Below are 13,568 nucleotides of genomic sequence, written 5' to 3'. Positions count from 1 at the left end.
CAAACAGAGCAACACAAAAAAATGGCAAACCCAGTGAAGGCCAAAGACAGCAGGTATTAAAAAGAAAGAATGCTGGTGAGGGGAGGAGCAAAGCAGCGTCAACGTGTATACAAATATGCACTGAAATATTTCAGGTAAGTACACGCATGTACTGCTATTTCATACGTGTAAAAGTGCCATTAGAATGCAAAAATAAGGCAAGACCATAGAGGTATTGTGCAATAATAAAAGATAACAAAATAAATGTTATTTGAAATTACTACACTGGAATGAAATTAAAAGTAGCATGTAGGCCCTTTGCAGGTTGATGTATCAGGTCATACCATGTCAAAGTTATTATTATTATTATTATTATTATTAATAATAATAATAATAATAATAATTAATAATAAAGAGCAAACATAATACCTCCGGGCTCAGGCCCTAATAACAGGTGATTCCAGGTAAATGAATATAATAAACACCTGTATCAGCGCAGTTGTATGTGTTAACAATGTGTAATTATTGTCCATGAGAAGTGTAACACATCTACAAATCCAGGAAATCGCCTCTCTCATCCATTTAGCAGTAAAAATGCGCTCTAACAGGAGGGTCACGATAAGAGAGGCAAATATCATCCCTCGGTAACGTCTCCTTCCAGTCAAACTCTCTAACCTCTGTCTGCCCAATGGGCGAGAGGATCTGTCAGCAGCGAGCCCTCCCTCGTCTCTCTCTCTCTCTCCTTCGCTCTCTCTCTCTCTCTCTCTCTCTCTCTCTCTCTCTCTCTCTCTCTCTCTCTCCTTCCCTCTCTGCTCTGGCTCTGTCCCCCCGCGCGCTGATAAAGGAGAGGTCCAGCACGAGCATCGGATCCAGCACAAGGGCGACAGAACCGCAACCCGTCCCGCGTTTCTCCAGCTTTGACTGCAGCTTTGGTCCGGACCTTATTGCTTCTTCTCAGCCGAGTTGCAGGAGAGGTGTCAGGCTGAGAAGGTGAGACAGCCGGGGCTTGTTGCCGGTCTGGTCAGGTGAAGCTCCTGCCTGCAGCTGAAGGTCCTCAGTGGAGAGTTTGGTGCGCACATGGCACGGAGGGCGCGCTCCTCACACTCCTGACAGACGCGCACCATGGAGCCACACACTGGAAAACGAGGCCTGCTGCTTGTGTGCTTAACCTACTTCACATTAAACATCTTCTCCTGAAGTTTTCCTGCAGTTTGATTCTTTCGGGTAGAAAAATCAATCCAAAAAACCAAAAGACCAACAACAACAACAACAAAAACAAAAAACAAAATCAAAACCAACCCCCCTCCCCAGAAGAACCATGATGGGTATAAACAGGATTCTGAGCCCGCGCGCAGCCCGGATTCGGAGCTTTGGTTCACCGGGAGTCCGACTCTCATCCCGGGCTTCGTCATGCCAGAACCCCGGTGCCACCTCGAGGATTTATTGTGCGTGTGTGTTGCTGCTGCTGCTGGTCACCCCTCGAGTGGACTCCTCATGGTGGTGAGTACTGCGCCCATCCACACAGGCCCGCCGTCTGCTGATTCCTCATCAGAGATCAACTCTTGTGAGTGAGGAGGTTGGGACTCGTGAAAAAATAAAACCATTATCATGATCTCACGTGTAAAATAGACGCCTGCCAGCTGAGAGACGCTTCCCTGATCGTCTGGTACTGCAGAGCTTTCCAGCAACCGTCACAGCCTCGAACTTCCAATGAATCTGACTCGCGGTGCCTGCTCTAATAACCCTTCTCCTAAAGAAGCCAACCCTCTTAATTCGGAGCAGTGGTTTTCCAGCAGCAGACAGGCAAGGCCGTTATGAGGTTTTCTATTAGTTAATTTATTATCGCGGACGTGACGCCCACAGTGATTTTCCCAGCAATGCTACTGCACGCAGTCGCTGGCAAAAAAATTAAATAAATTAAAAATCTATGTAATAAAATAAAATAAAATGGAACTTTATTTTTCTTGTGCTTAGTCGTGCATTTTTTTCAACGCGAATCATTTCAACGCATGGAGTTTATTAAATGAGCTTAATAGGCTATTATTCTTCACGAATGAGTGCACTGCCTTGCGTTTTATGAGGTAAGGAGAGCAAAGAAAAACCGTTCATTCTGTCATCATTCAATTTAGATCCTTTCCATTGCCTTGCTTAAAAAAAACCACAAACCTAAAAAATAATCGGAACTGTGAGTTTGTGAATGAGATTCAAGCTTCTTCAGCGTATCGATTTGTTAGTGTTCAATAATAATAATGACAACAATAATAATATTAATAATAATAATTGTAATTTATATGGGCGCTGTTGGCTAAGCGCGTGTGCAGCTCAGCTGGAGCCTGCATTAGACGAGGCAGAGCAGTCATTAATTCACCAGGTACCACACACACACACACACACACACACACACGAATGACTTCACTAAAATACCCCAAAACCAGCCATCTAGAGCATAGGTGAGGGGTGAAAAAATATCTCATTGCCTGCGCAATAACATACGTGAAAATGTCCGTGTGTTTGAGTGTGTTTATAGGAAAAGTGTCTGCGTGTGGGCGGGCACAGGAGTGATGGAATGCCTAATAGTTTGTGTAGATTAAAAGCAGTTATGGGGAGTGGAGGCAAGTGTGTGTGTGTGTGTGTGTGTGTGTGTGTGTGTGTGTGTGTGTGTGTGTGCGCGCGTGTGTGTTACAGCTTTGGCTTGTATTATTGGTTCGGGGGAGTTATGCTGTAAGAGATAGCGTGTGTAACTGTTTGCCACATTAATTGATGACATGAACAGATCTGGAGTTTTAATATCTGGTCCCAGTGGGGCTGTAAAAGGGTTGAGAGACGTCTCAGGGCCATTTGAGAAATTATAAATTCATTATGAAGCATTATATCCGTGTAAAATGGCCCATAATTCACTAAGGAACGCGTGACATTAAATCACATCATGTTGTGTGTGTTTAAGTGCGCTATTAGTGCATTTAGCTTCTGTTTGTTTGGCTCTTTCATAGAAGGGATCAAACTGATTCATGGGTCTGTGCACTGGATCGTAAGGCAATCCAAAGATTAAGAGAATTCTCCTCAAAGATGCGGAGGAAGAGAAGACAAAGGTGACATGGCGGAGAAGAAGTGCTCAGGGGTTTGATTCGTCTCCCACTTGTCTTCCTCCTCACCCTCAATGGTGGGGTCTTGAAAGCACGTTGTTTTAGGCCTGAAGTGATTTACTATCTAATAAAATCCTCAGGTCCTCTTGACTCTCAGCGAGAGAGAGAAAAATAAGTGTGAATTGCTGCTTTGGCACTTGGCTTTGATGAGCACTCTGTTCCTATTCCTTCTCTGTAATCCCACTCCGGGGAGTTAGAGAGCCTCCAGTCTCCATCCCCTCGCCCGACCTCATAAAACTCGACCACACAGCTACGCGCTCCATGACCTCCCCTCACTGACCTGCCCTGCAGCCACCGATCTGCAAGGGGTATCACAAGGTCTGTACTAAAACAGACTTTACCTTGGAGCAGCTCCACGTCATGTCTAAAGTCTGTTTTATTGGTACGGGGAGAGAGATGGGAAGAAGCGTGCAGCAGAAACATGAGTGAGCAGGGAGGAGGGAGAGGAGTAAAGAGAGTAAACGGCTCCTGGACTGACGGGGTTATTAGAGGCTCCAGACGCCTCCCTCTGATTTGTGACATGATTTCAACTGTCCCACTGGGAAACATTTAAACACATATACACATGCAGGTCTTGTGGGGAGAGGTTAAGTGCTTATTTATTTGGAGAGTGGAGTAAATGGTTTCTACTCCCCTCCCACTCACAAACCTTAAACTGTTAAGTGTAGTGAACTCTGACTCACAGAGGAGTGTGAGCGCAGCTCCTCTTCCCGCGGTTCACCACCTGAGTGCTTGTGCCTCCGTCAGCTGACGCGTACTGATCAACACGCCATCCACACTTTCTCCAGTCCAAGTCATATGATGTATGTGAAATTAACCCATCCATCCATCCATCCATCCATCCATCCATCCATCCATCCATCCATCCCTCCATTGCTCCCTCCATTGCTCCCTCCATGTTCTCCCTCTCCTCCTGTTGAGGGTGGTGGGGGTGGAGCCTATCCCAGCAGCCTTCCCCCTGGACAGGTCACCAGTCCATGGCAGGGCCAACACATAGAGACAGACAACCATTGGCTCTCCCAGCCACGCCTACGGTCAATTTAGAGTCTGGATTAACCTGGTCCCTCTTGATGTCTTTGGACTGTGGAGGAAGCTGGAGTACCAGAGAGAACCCAGCAGGAACAGGGAGAACATGGAGACTCACCCAGAAAGACCCCCTGCTGCAGCCGGGGCTCCACCCACAACCTTCTTGCTGGGGGGCCACAGTGAGGACCACTGCTCCACCCATGTGAAATTAATGTCACATTTTATTTATTTATTTTCTTTGCATCTTCAGGTACATTGGTGCTCTGGGAGCCCGCGTGATCTGTGACAACATCCCGGCTTTGGTGAACAAGCAGCGGCAGCTCTGCCAGCGCCACCCAGACATCATGCAGGCCATCGGTGAGGGCACCAAGGAGTGGATCCGAGAGTGCCAGCACCAGTTCAGACACCACCGCTGGAACTGCAGCACACTGGAGCGCGACCACACTGTCTTTGGACGTGTCTTACTACGAAGTAAGTCCAGGACCCGGGCATCGCCTCCGCCACACGTCTCACCCCTACTTCTTCCTTGGTCTTTTCTTCTCACTCTGTTCTTTCTCTCATCTTTCCTTGTAAGGCTCACATATACTGCTGCTCCGTGTTTTATAGTCACCAGTGGACTGATGCATGTATGATGCCTCATCAGCAAACAGAGGCTGCAGGACCTGGGCTTGGGGTCCTTTGGTTGTCCCACTCCTGCCAGACTTGTCTGCCTAGTAACAAACTCATATCTTTGGCTACATTTAAATGGGATTATTCTTGTAGTAGTGCTGCACACAGAGAAGAGATGCAGTGATACGCCTGCGGATTACTGTTGCATCTCACGGCAACAACAGGGACTCCCCCATTACGGTCTGGAGACTTTTGACCGTGCCAGGCCGCTGGTTCCACGAGGAAACATCTCATCAGGCTTCAAGTTGTGCATTTGTGTCCAGCAGCGGGATTTCAGGAGATCCGGCCGTGGTTTAGCGTGATGACAGCGATCTATTTATATAACTCCTGAAGGAGTTAGCAAATATCAGGACTGGTTTCTGCTTCTACGGGAGTTCGTTGATCTGATTGGTTGAAGTTGCTGCTGGTGAGTCCAGCCAGTTTGTGGCGACACTCAGACGTTTCTGTGACTCAGACCGTCAGGATCCTTCCTCACCGTGGCGTTTTGAGCAGGTAAACTTGGTATCTGTCACAGTGCAGTTTTAACATACTGGAATCCAAGTTGCATCATATAAAGTGTTTGTTTACTCTAGCGTTGTGTCGGACGTCGCTGACCTTCCTTGGCTTGATATTGTCCTTGGTTCAGAAGCATGTGTGGGGCTGGAGAAAAGTAGCAGATATGGAGACAGAGGTGGAGTGAGAGTGTGTGGTGGGGAGGAGAGGGATAAACCGTAATGCAGATCTAAATATTTATAGATATTCTCACTGTCAGACAAACAGCAAGGGTTTGAGTGATGAGCAGCCGTGCCCCTCTCCATCTTCCCACACATACACACCCCCTCAGCACCTACTGCCCCCATCGCCTCACCCCTCACATGAAATGAGACATTCCAGTGAATGCAGGGCTCGCAGGTTGGATCAGACAAACACTTCTGGCCCAGAACCGGTTCAGAGCCAGCTGGGTGAGCTTGTGCTGAGTTATTCGGTGAAACTGTTGCTCGTCTTTATTGATTTATGATCGCTAATATGATGATCAGGTTTATGGTGCTGTGTCAAAGTTCAGGTCAAAAAACAAACTCTAAATGCAGGTTGTTAGAGCCTCAGCAGCAGCGCTGCTAAGATGGAGGTCAAAAACAGAAGGGGTTTATCACGACTGTGCTCAATCAATCACACCAAAAAGTTGCTTTAAATTTTTGTTCAAAAGTAGATTTTTTTTTCAAGTTTTTGCCATACCAGTGCTACAGGAAAGGTTGCGTGGTCATGAGAACCATCGGGATTCATTCATGACAAACATGAATGGAGCTTTCACAGAAAACCAGTCATTATTTTTGAGTATATCTGTAAAGGATGGCGGGATTACGTGGACGTAGCTGGTCAGAGGGTCAGTGGCTGACGCACAGGATCAGTCCGGCGTCAGCGGCAACTCCAGAACCACTTCTGTTTGATCGTCGGCCGACCTTGTCGGTTTTTGTATCGTGCTGCAACAAGCAACTGTGACCAAATCTATATCGAATTCTCTATGTGTCTTTGGCTACATATGATATGAGTCATATTCCGAGGAAGCACCGCAGTGGTAGATAATGCTGTCATGACATCACTGGGCTGCTGATTAATGGGGTATCACTGTGTCTGTATTCAAACAATTTATGTGAGCAGAGGAGAGCCCCGCTGCTGGGATTATTTCCATACTAATATTTAAACAGAGCTGTCCTATACTCCACCTCAGGCCTGATAGGCCTCGTCAGCTGCACCTTCATGTCCTGATGGCTCACGCCCAGGTCTGGTCATGGCATTATATGTATCTGTGTTTGCATGCTAACGTGTGGGCTGCAAAGCTTGGGAGCCTATGGCATTCCATGCGTCTGTGGAGTGAAATGGATGCTCATATATACGAACCCCTACCTCAGTCTAATCTATCTCTTTCTTCTGGACATTCTCTCTCTATTTCAGGCAGTCGTGAAGCCGCGTTCGTCTACGCCATCTCCTCAGCAGGAGTGGTGTACGCGCTTACTCATGCCTGCAGCCAGGGGGAGCTGAAGACGTGCAACTGTGACCCGCATAAGCGTGGGAAGAACAGCGATGAGAGAGGAGAATATGACTGGGGTGGATGTAGCGATAATATCAACTATGGGATAAAGTTTGCCAAAGCCTTCATAGACGCCAAAGAGAGGACCGTACGAGATGCACGAGCACTTATGAATCTACACAACAACCGCTGTGGCAGAGCAGTAAGTGCCTGACTAACGTGCCAGCAAAGATTTCATTGCTTGTTTTTTTTCTTTGCCATCATGTACTTAAATTTAGGACCTCACTTATCAACCATGGACATGAATAATAAGAGCTCATCCCCGGTGAAGCTAAGGCTGGATTTGTCGCTACGTTGGTCCATGTGGCCCAGTTGTGGGATGTTAGCTGTGAACTGTAACCCCAAGTCCTGAAGGTGCTGGCAATAAGCACCAACAGCAATTAACAACACAGCTGATGAACATCTGAGGACTCTCTAAAGGCAGGGTTCTACTACTGGGCACTGGCGGCATTCTTCTATGTTCAGGAATCGGCAGGATGCTGCAATGCTACGCAGTAAACGGGGATGAGGCGCTCCTTCCTGGTGGCGTCTCGTGATGTCAAGTATCTGCGGTTCTAAAGTTAACGAAGGATTCATTTTTCTGGGACGGGTGCAGCTCAAACCTCCCACTGCTTAAGCACACTAGCCCTGTTCTAAAGAACGTGAGAGCTGGCATCTTCATTTGGAGGGAAATCAGCCTAAAAGATCTTGATTGCCCCCTGATGGCTGGCTGCAGTATGTCAGTCAGTGTGTCTCACCCCCTCCTTACCAGCAGATTGGTACTGGGCCACCTTCAAAAAAAAAGAAAAAGAAAAAGAAAAATCACAGCACTAACACGTCTTTTCCCAAGGATGGTTTCTCTCAGTTTCAGTACGTCACACAATACTGAATATGTTGAAGTATAGTTTTAGATAAGTTTGGTTTTAATTAGTTAATTGTTGCTATAATTATGGGTGTGACGGTAGCAGGCGTCGAGGCATTTGCAGACTTGTGTTTTCTCTCTCAAGACGCAGAAGTACACTGCTCGCTCATCCCTCGATCATTACTGCACCGGTTCCGAATGATGTCACCTGTTCAAGTTGGCCGTGGCGTATTTTGGCTTCATTTTGTAAAGTGGGTGGAAGCGGGTGCAAAGTACTGCTATCGGTGTGTGCAAGGGGTGATTCCAGATTGCTGTACATCTGTCCCATGGCTTTGTGAACCACCGTCCCATTGCAATTGTGAGTTTGTTCCTCTAGTGACTGAGACACGGTCAGTCAAGATTACACGTTGTCAGATTTACTCACATGCTAAGGTTAAAGGTTGCTAGCAAGACAGCACCAGCATTCTGACGAGGGACATTCCAATGAGTGGACATGAACCACGTTAACTCAGCGTCAGTCTGCTAAGCAGCAGCAAGTAAATCTAGAAGTGTTCCTTATGGAACTTGAGGGAGGGAATTGGGATGTGACTGCAGCGAAAGATTAGAAGAAACCAAGTAGGCAGTTCTAACAGATTTGAAATCAAATCATATTTGCATGTACATTTTGATATATTAGCCCAACTAAAATAACAAATGCATTTTTGTCCATTACCAAATACTTCATGAATCCTTTTTCCTTTCTTCTCTTTTAACAAAAAATAAATGCAAAAGGAGTAAATTCAGATTTTAAATATTTACTTCCCTCCCCCTAGTTTTGTATGAATTCTGATTAAATCACTCTGTTGCCGTTCTACATAGCGTGAGGTCTTATTTTGCTAAAGCAGAGTGACGTCGTAGTAACCATTACGCACAGCAGCCTGCTAAAGTCTAAATCTGAACAACTGCTTACTTGCAAACATGAACATTTTCGGGAACGGAACCGGTCCTGAATGGAACCAGTCCTGAATGGAACCGGTCCTGAATGGAACCAGTCCTGAATGTCCCTGGTTCAGTTAGATGCTGATGTGGTTGTCACTCTTTAAAACCCCTGCGAGCGACACTCTGTCTCGGTGTGACATGTCGCTGCAGCGGTTTGTTTACGTTGTCTCGGTTCTGTATAGTGTAACACTGGCAATCTGGCAGCCTGCCAGCTGCTGTCAATCAAACCCAGACAAGGACACGCCCCTCCAGCCCACCAAGATAAAAGTAGCATTTCTGATGTTGCCTTTCATACGTCTTTTTCATTATATTAAACAACACAAAAGTACTAATAATGTGTTGAAAAATATTCATTTATCAATGCAAAAGGTATAATTTGAGATGATGTTATTTGTTCCTGATATTATTTGTTTGTAGTGGAACAGCTTAGAAAACTTAAAGTTTGAAATCCAATCGTTATTTCTCTCTGGACACAAGCTTGACCGTCTGCGTCTTTATACGGGCCTGCTGGGTTTTACAACAACAGACAAACAAACCCGTCTTCTCTCTGTGTATTCAGGCTGTGAAGCGTTTCATGAAGCTGGAGTGTAAATGTCACGGAGTCAGTGGTTCCTGCACACTGCGGACATGTTGGAATGCCATGTCCGACTTCAGGAAGACCGGCGACTACCTGAGGAGGAAATATAACGGGGCTATCGAGGTGACGATGAATCAGGACGGGACAGGCTTCACTGTGGCTAATAAAGCCTTCAGGAAGGCCACAAAGAACGACCTGGTCTACTTCGAGAACTCTCCAGATTACTGTCTGCAGGACAAAGCAGCAGGTGAGACGACAGAGGGAGAGACGGAGAGGCAGTCCCTCATGGATGTTGACAGATTGACTGTTGTGTTTTGGGCTTGTTGTTGGTGTGTACGGCTGTGCATTACTAGTGTGTGTGTGTGTGTGTGTGTGTGTGTGTGTGTGTGTGTGTGTGTGTGTGTGTGTGTGTGTGTGCAATGGTGGTCAGATAACACAGCAGGCCTCCTGTGTGATGTCTATGGAAGCTAATATCCTTGTCCCCTGGGGGCCATGGTCATTTTGTGACCACATGACCTCTGTCAGTCTCTGTCAACACACACACACACACACACACACACACACACACACACACACACACACACACACACACACACACCTCAACACACAGGAGGATGTATCTAATCAGTTATGATCGATTGCTAGATGGATGAACTGCTTTGACAACTCTTGGGATCAACACCTCCATCACTCTTACACTCTCTCTCTGTCTGCCCATCCCTTCATCCCTTTTCCTCTCCTCTTTCTCACCTTCCCAGTGGAATTCACAGCCTAAGGACACAAACAGCTAATTTAAAAAAAAAATCACTTCTTTCTGTCTGCCACAGTCTCTCTCACTCTGTCTGTCTGAACTAAGCGTAGCTGGAGGGCAGAGTGGGCCTCTGAGTGTGAGAGCCTGTCTGTCTGTCACGCTCCACTGTCCATTCAACACTCACACTCACACACACACACACACACACACACACACACACACACACACACACTCACACACACATAGTGCCGCTTCAAAGGGAGCAGTGGCTTGGGAAAGGCAGTGTAACTATAGGCTACTCTACCAACACTGCATAGTTGTGTATGTGGCTCTGTTGTTCCATGGGCAGCGTGTTGTGATAGGTAGCAGTTCAAACAGGGAGCTTCTCAAACCAAACAGCAGCAGTAATCTCTGCGGGGTTGACATTCGCACATGCCTCTGCATTAGGTAATAGCCAGACTGTTTAACACTACCACACACACCCGCTGCTGGCGGCCAGCGGGCTATTACCGGTCAAATATCGAACCAAACAGAGAAGTTCACCTCAGAGGAGAGATGAAGGAAAACAGTCTTTCAAGTTGTCTTTCACAAACATCCGTACCTGCCAGAGTAGACAGCACGAGCTGGACGGTGCAGTGACGCTGTCCAACAGCAGTGATAACAGAAAATAGTTGACGTTGGATGAGAGTGAGGGTGCATATCAGCAGAGCCATCTTGGAACGGATCAGGTATGAATGTCCTCCGGGTGGGTGGGTGGTTGGGGGTCCAGGCCCACGTCCTCCTTCATTGGACAACTACAGTTTAGCATTTAAGAACTTGAGGTGTGAGAACTGAAGAGTGCAGCGGGGATGACCGGGCCGGAGGCTGGCATCGCCGTGGGTTTCCGCAGCAAAAACACAATGGGATTTTGCATCGTTGCAGAAGTTAAACTCAGCAGGGCACAAAAGTTTGGAAATGAACACAACTATTAGGATTTTTAAAGTGTAGATGAAATTGCTACAAGTACAAAGTGACCTCAGCCCTGAACGAACTACACTGGAGACGCGTGACTTCATTATCAGCAGATTTGAGCTTCATTCAATGCCATGACAACCTCTGAACACTCCTGTAGCTCCTTGTGAGCAAAAGGCATCCTTAAAATACATTAACACTTCAATTTTCAGATGTGCGGTACTTCCTGAGGTATTTTACCCTGTAGAGAACATCATCCAAATATCGGAGACTAGAAATAACCACACACAGGCAACAGGAAACCAACTCAGAAAAGCCACTGACTGGGACGAGAGAACCAGACATCCTACAGCTTCTTTCTGGGTTTTAGGACTTTTTCCGGTGCTACTGAGTCGATTGATGATGTTGTTTCATGACCAACAACTTGAAAGACATCAGATGATATGAGCTGCATTGTGAGAAGATAGTTTGCATTTCAGCCAAAGTTTGTTCTTATTGCCACACTACCTGCATGGAACCAAACGTCACTCAAACCAGCACAGAAACACATGAAATAGTCTCAGCGCCCCAGAAACAACAGAGCGTCAGCAGGAGACGAAACCCCTGGTTTAACAACGTGACAGTGGTTCATTTTGTTTTGTAGCTTTTTGAACTTGGATCCCCTGTTGGATAATGTTGAAATTAAATTATTATATTATAATTAATTATTATATTGTCATTCGTTAATTGCTCTTTTTATGAATAAACGGTGAAAATATGAAGGTATGATGTCTCTGAAACAGAAGTTGTGGAGATTCTTTAACTTCTAGTATTAACCAACTCATGTACTCTGCGCAGGTTCCTTGGGCACAGCTGGGCGGGTCTGTAATAAGACGTCACGTGGCACAGACGGCTGTGAGGTCATGTGCTGTGGGCGGGGCTACGACACCATGAGAGTCAAGCAAATCACCAAGTGTGAATGCAAATTCAAGTGGTGCTGCGCGGTGGAGTGTAAGGACTGCGAGGAAGCTGTGGACATACACACATGCAAGGCACCTAAACGAGCTGAATGGTTGGATCAGACCTGAGGACACACCCCTCCCTTAAAGCAACCCCGCCCCTTTTCCCCCTTGCAGGTCATCCTGTGGAACATGGCATTCTGGAAAAGTTTGTCCGAAAGTGCTCTGCATCTCCGCCCTCCCCTGCACCTGTCTCCGTTCATCATTGCATGGCTTTTGTACTTGTTTCTGTGAAAGCACTAGAATTCAATCCATATTCTCAAATATCCATTAGCCCCTTTTTGTGACCGGCCCGAGACCGAACTGCACGGATCAGATGATGGACAGTAACTCGAGAGAACTCGGGGTTTGGATGGATCGGGCCTTTACCAAAGATACAGTTCGTATGGACTTTTCTCTAGCGAGTGGTTCTGGGTTAAACGTGGTTTGCTGCTTTCATGATGCTTTAAAGACACATTTTTTACATTAACTGAGCCTTCAGACATATCCAGTATTATTACAATGTCATATACTCACATAATTGTTTTTCTTTTCTTGGGGAACTACACTTTAATCCACCAAAATGAATGCTTGGTTAGACTTTGGGAAGTAGCTTGACAAGTGCACTTTGACAAGTGGACAAGCAGAAGTCCAGGCAGCGGACAATCAGACGACAGGGAGATGGATACCAGAGGAACAAATGGACGGATGCATTGGGACTTTGAATGCAACTGTTTAAAAAAAAAAAGGAAGAAAGAAAGCTGTTTAAAGTATTTTATTTAAAAATTGTAAAGTGTCGTTTCATTTCTCATCTGCGGATGAGACTGCACTACTTTGACTGACACGAGGAAAGTACTCCGATTACTGTGAGTATGCGGTGTCCTCTAGTTTTCAGTGTGTACGACAACAAACTGCCGTTGAGAAGAACGAGAAGAGGAGGAGGAAGAGGGCCTGGATGGTCATTCAGTCACACGTAACCACAACCTCAAACAGATTTCTCTTCTCTGCTCTCCAGCTTGCTTGTATAACATTGTGTATATTACCTTATCTAAACAGATGTTCATGTGAAATATATGGTGCATTAGTATGACGCTGGAATCTTTGTTTTCTGTTAGGATGGACAAACACGTAGAAATGAAGTTCAAGAGAGAAATCAATCTGTAGACCGAGCGGAACTAATCAGCGTGATTGATCAGGGCAGTGAACCTGCTCAACTGTTTAAATCACACACACACACACACACACACACACACACACACACACACACACACACACACACACACACACACAAACACAGAGTTTCTCCCTCCCAGCACGAGTTGAAGAACTGGACTGGACACCATCTTTGCTACTGGCCAAAAAACCTGCAAACACCTGCTTTTATCTGGCATTTGTCTGCAAAGTAAAAGAGTTGAATCAGCTTTGGTCACATGACCTCCCGGTAGACACCAGTATTTACGAGCCGTGGCACCGTTACTCAGGCACGTGGTCATTTGAACACTCGAACTTGTGGCTTGATTCCAGTGTGATGCTCCGATGTCTTAAAGTCATTCAACCCTTCTGCATTCGAGAAAAAACACACTGACGTCATTCAGCCACTGTTGAGTTTGA

The 13,568-nt window shown here is 46.2% G+C and overlaps 1 protein-coding gene across 1 annotated transcript; it reads left to right on the top strand.

The window, feature by feature from the left end:
• The first annotated feature begins 827 nt into the window (after window positions 1-827).
• On the top strand, window positions 828-13,021 carry LOC147256662 (protein Wnt-2b-A). The gene is made up of 5 exons (XM_086214859.1): window positions 828-1,479; window positions 4,399-4,619; window positions 6,747-7,024; window positions 9,261-9,525; window positions 11,818-13,021. Exons 1-5 carry the CDS (start codon window positions 1,298-1,300, stop codon window positions 12,045-12,047), a joined length of 1,176 nt encoding a protein of 391 aa, XP_086070985.1. The 5' UTR covers window positions 828-1,297; the 3' UTR covers window positions 12,048-13,021.
• Window positions 13,022-13,568: the final 547 nt, after the last annotated feature.

This window comes from Aulostomus chinensis, chromosome 9, assembly GCF_037954235.1.
Source record: "Aulostomus chinensis isolate RoL2024-O1b breed Wild chromosome 9, RoL_Achi_v1.0, whole genome shotgun sequence".
Taxonomy (NCBI): Eukaryota; Metazoa; Chordata; class Actinopteri; order Syngnathiformes; family Aulostomidae; genus Aulostomus; species Aulostomus chinensis.
Note: the sequence above shows the minus strand (reverse complement) of the source record. Positions and strands in the feature narration are given on the sequence as shown.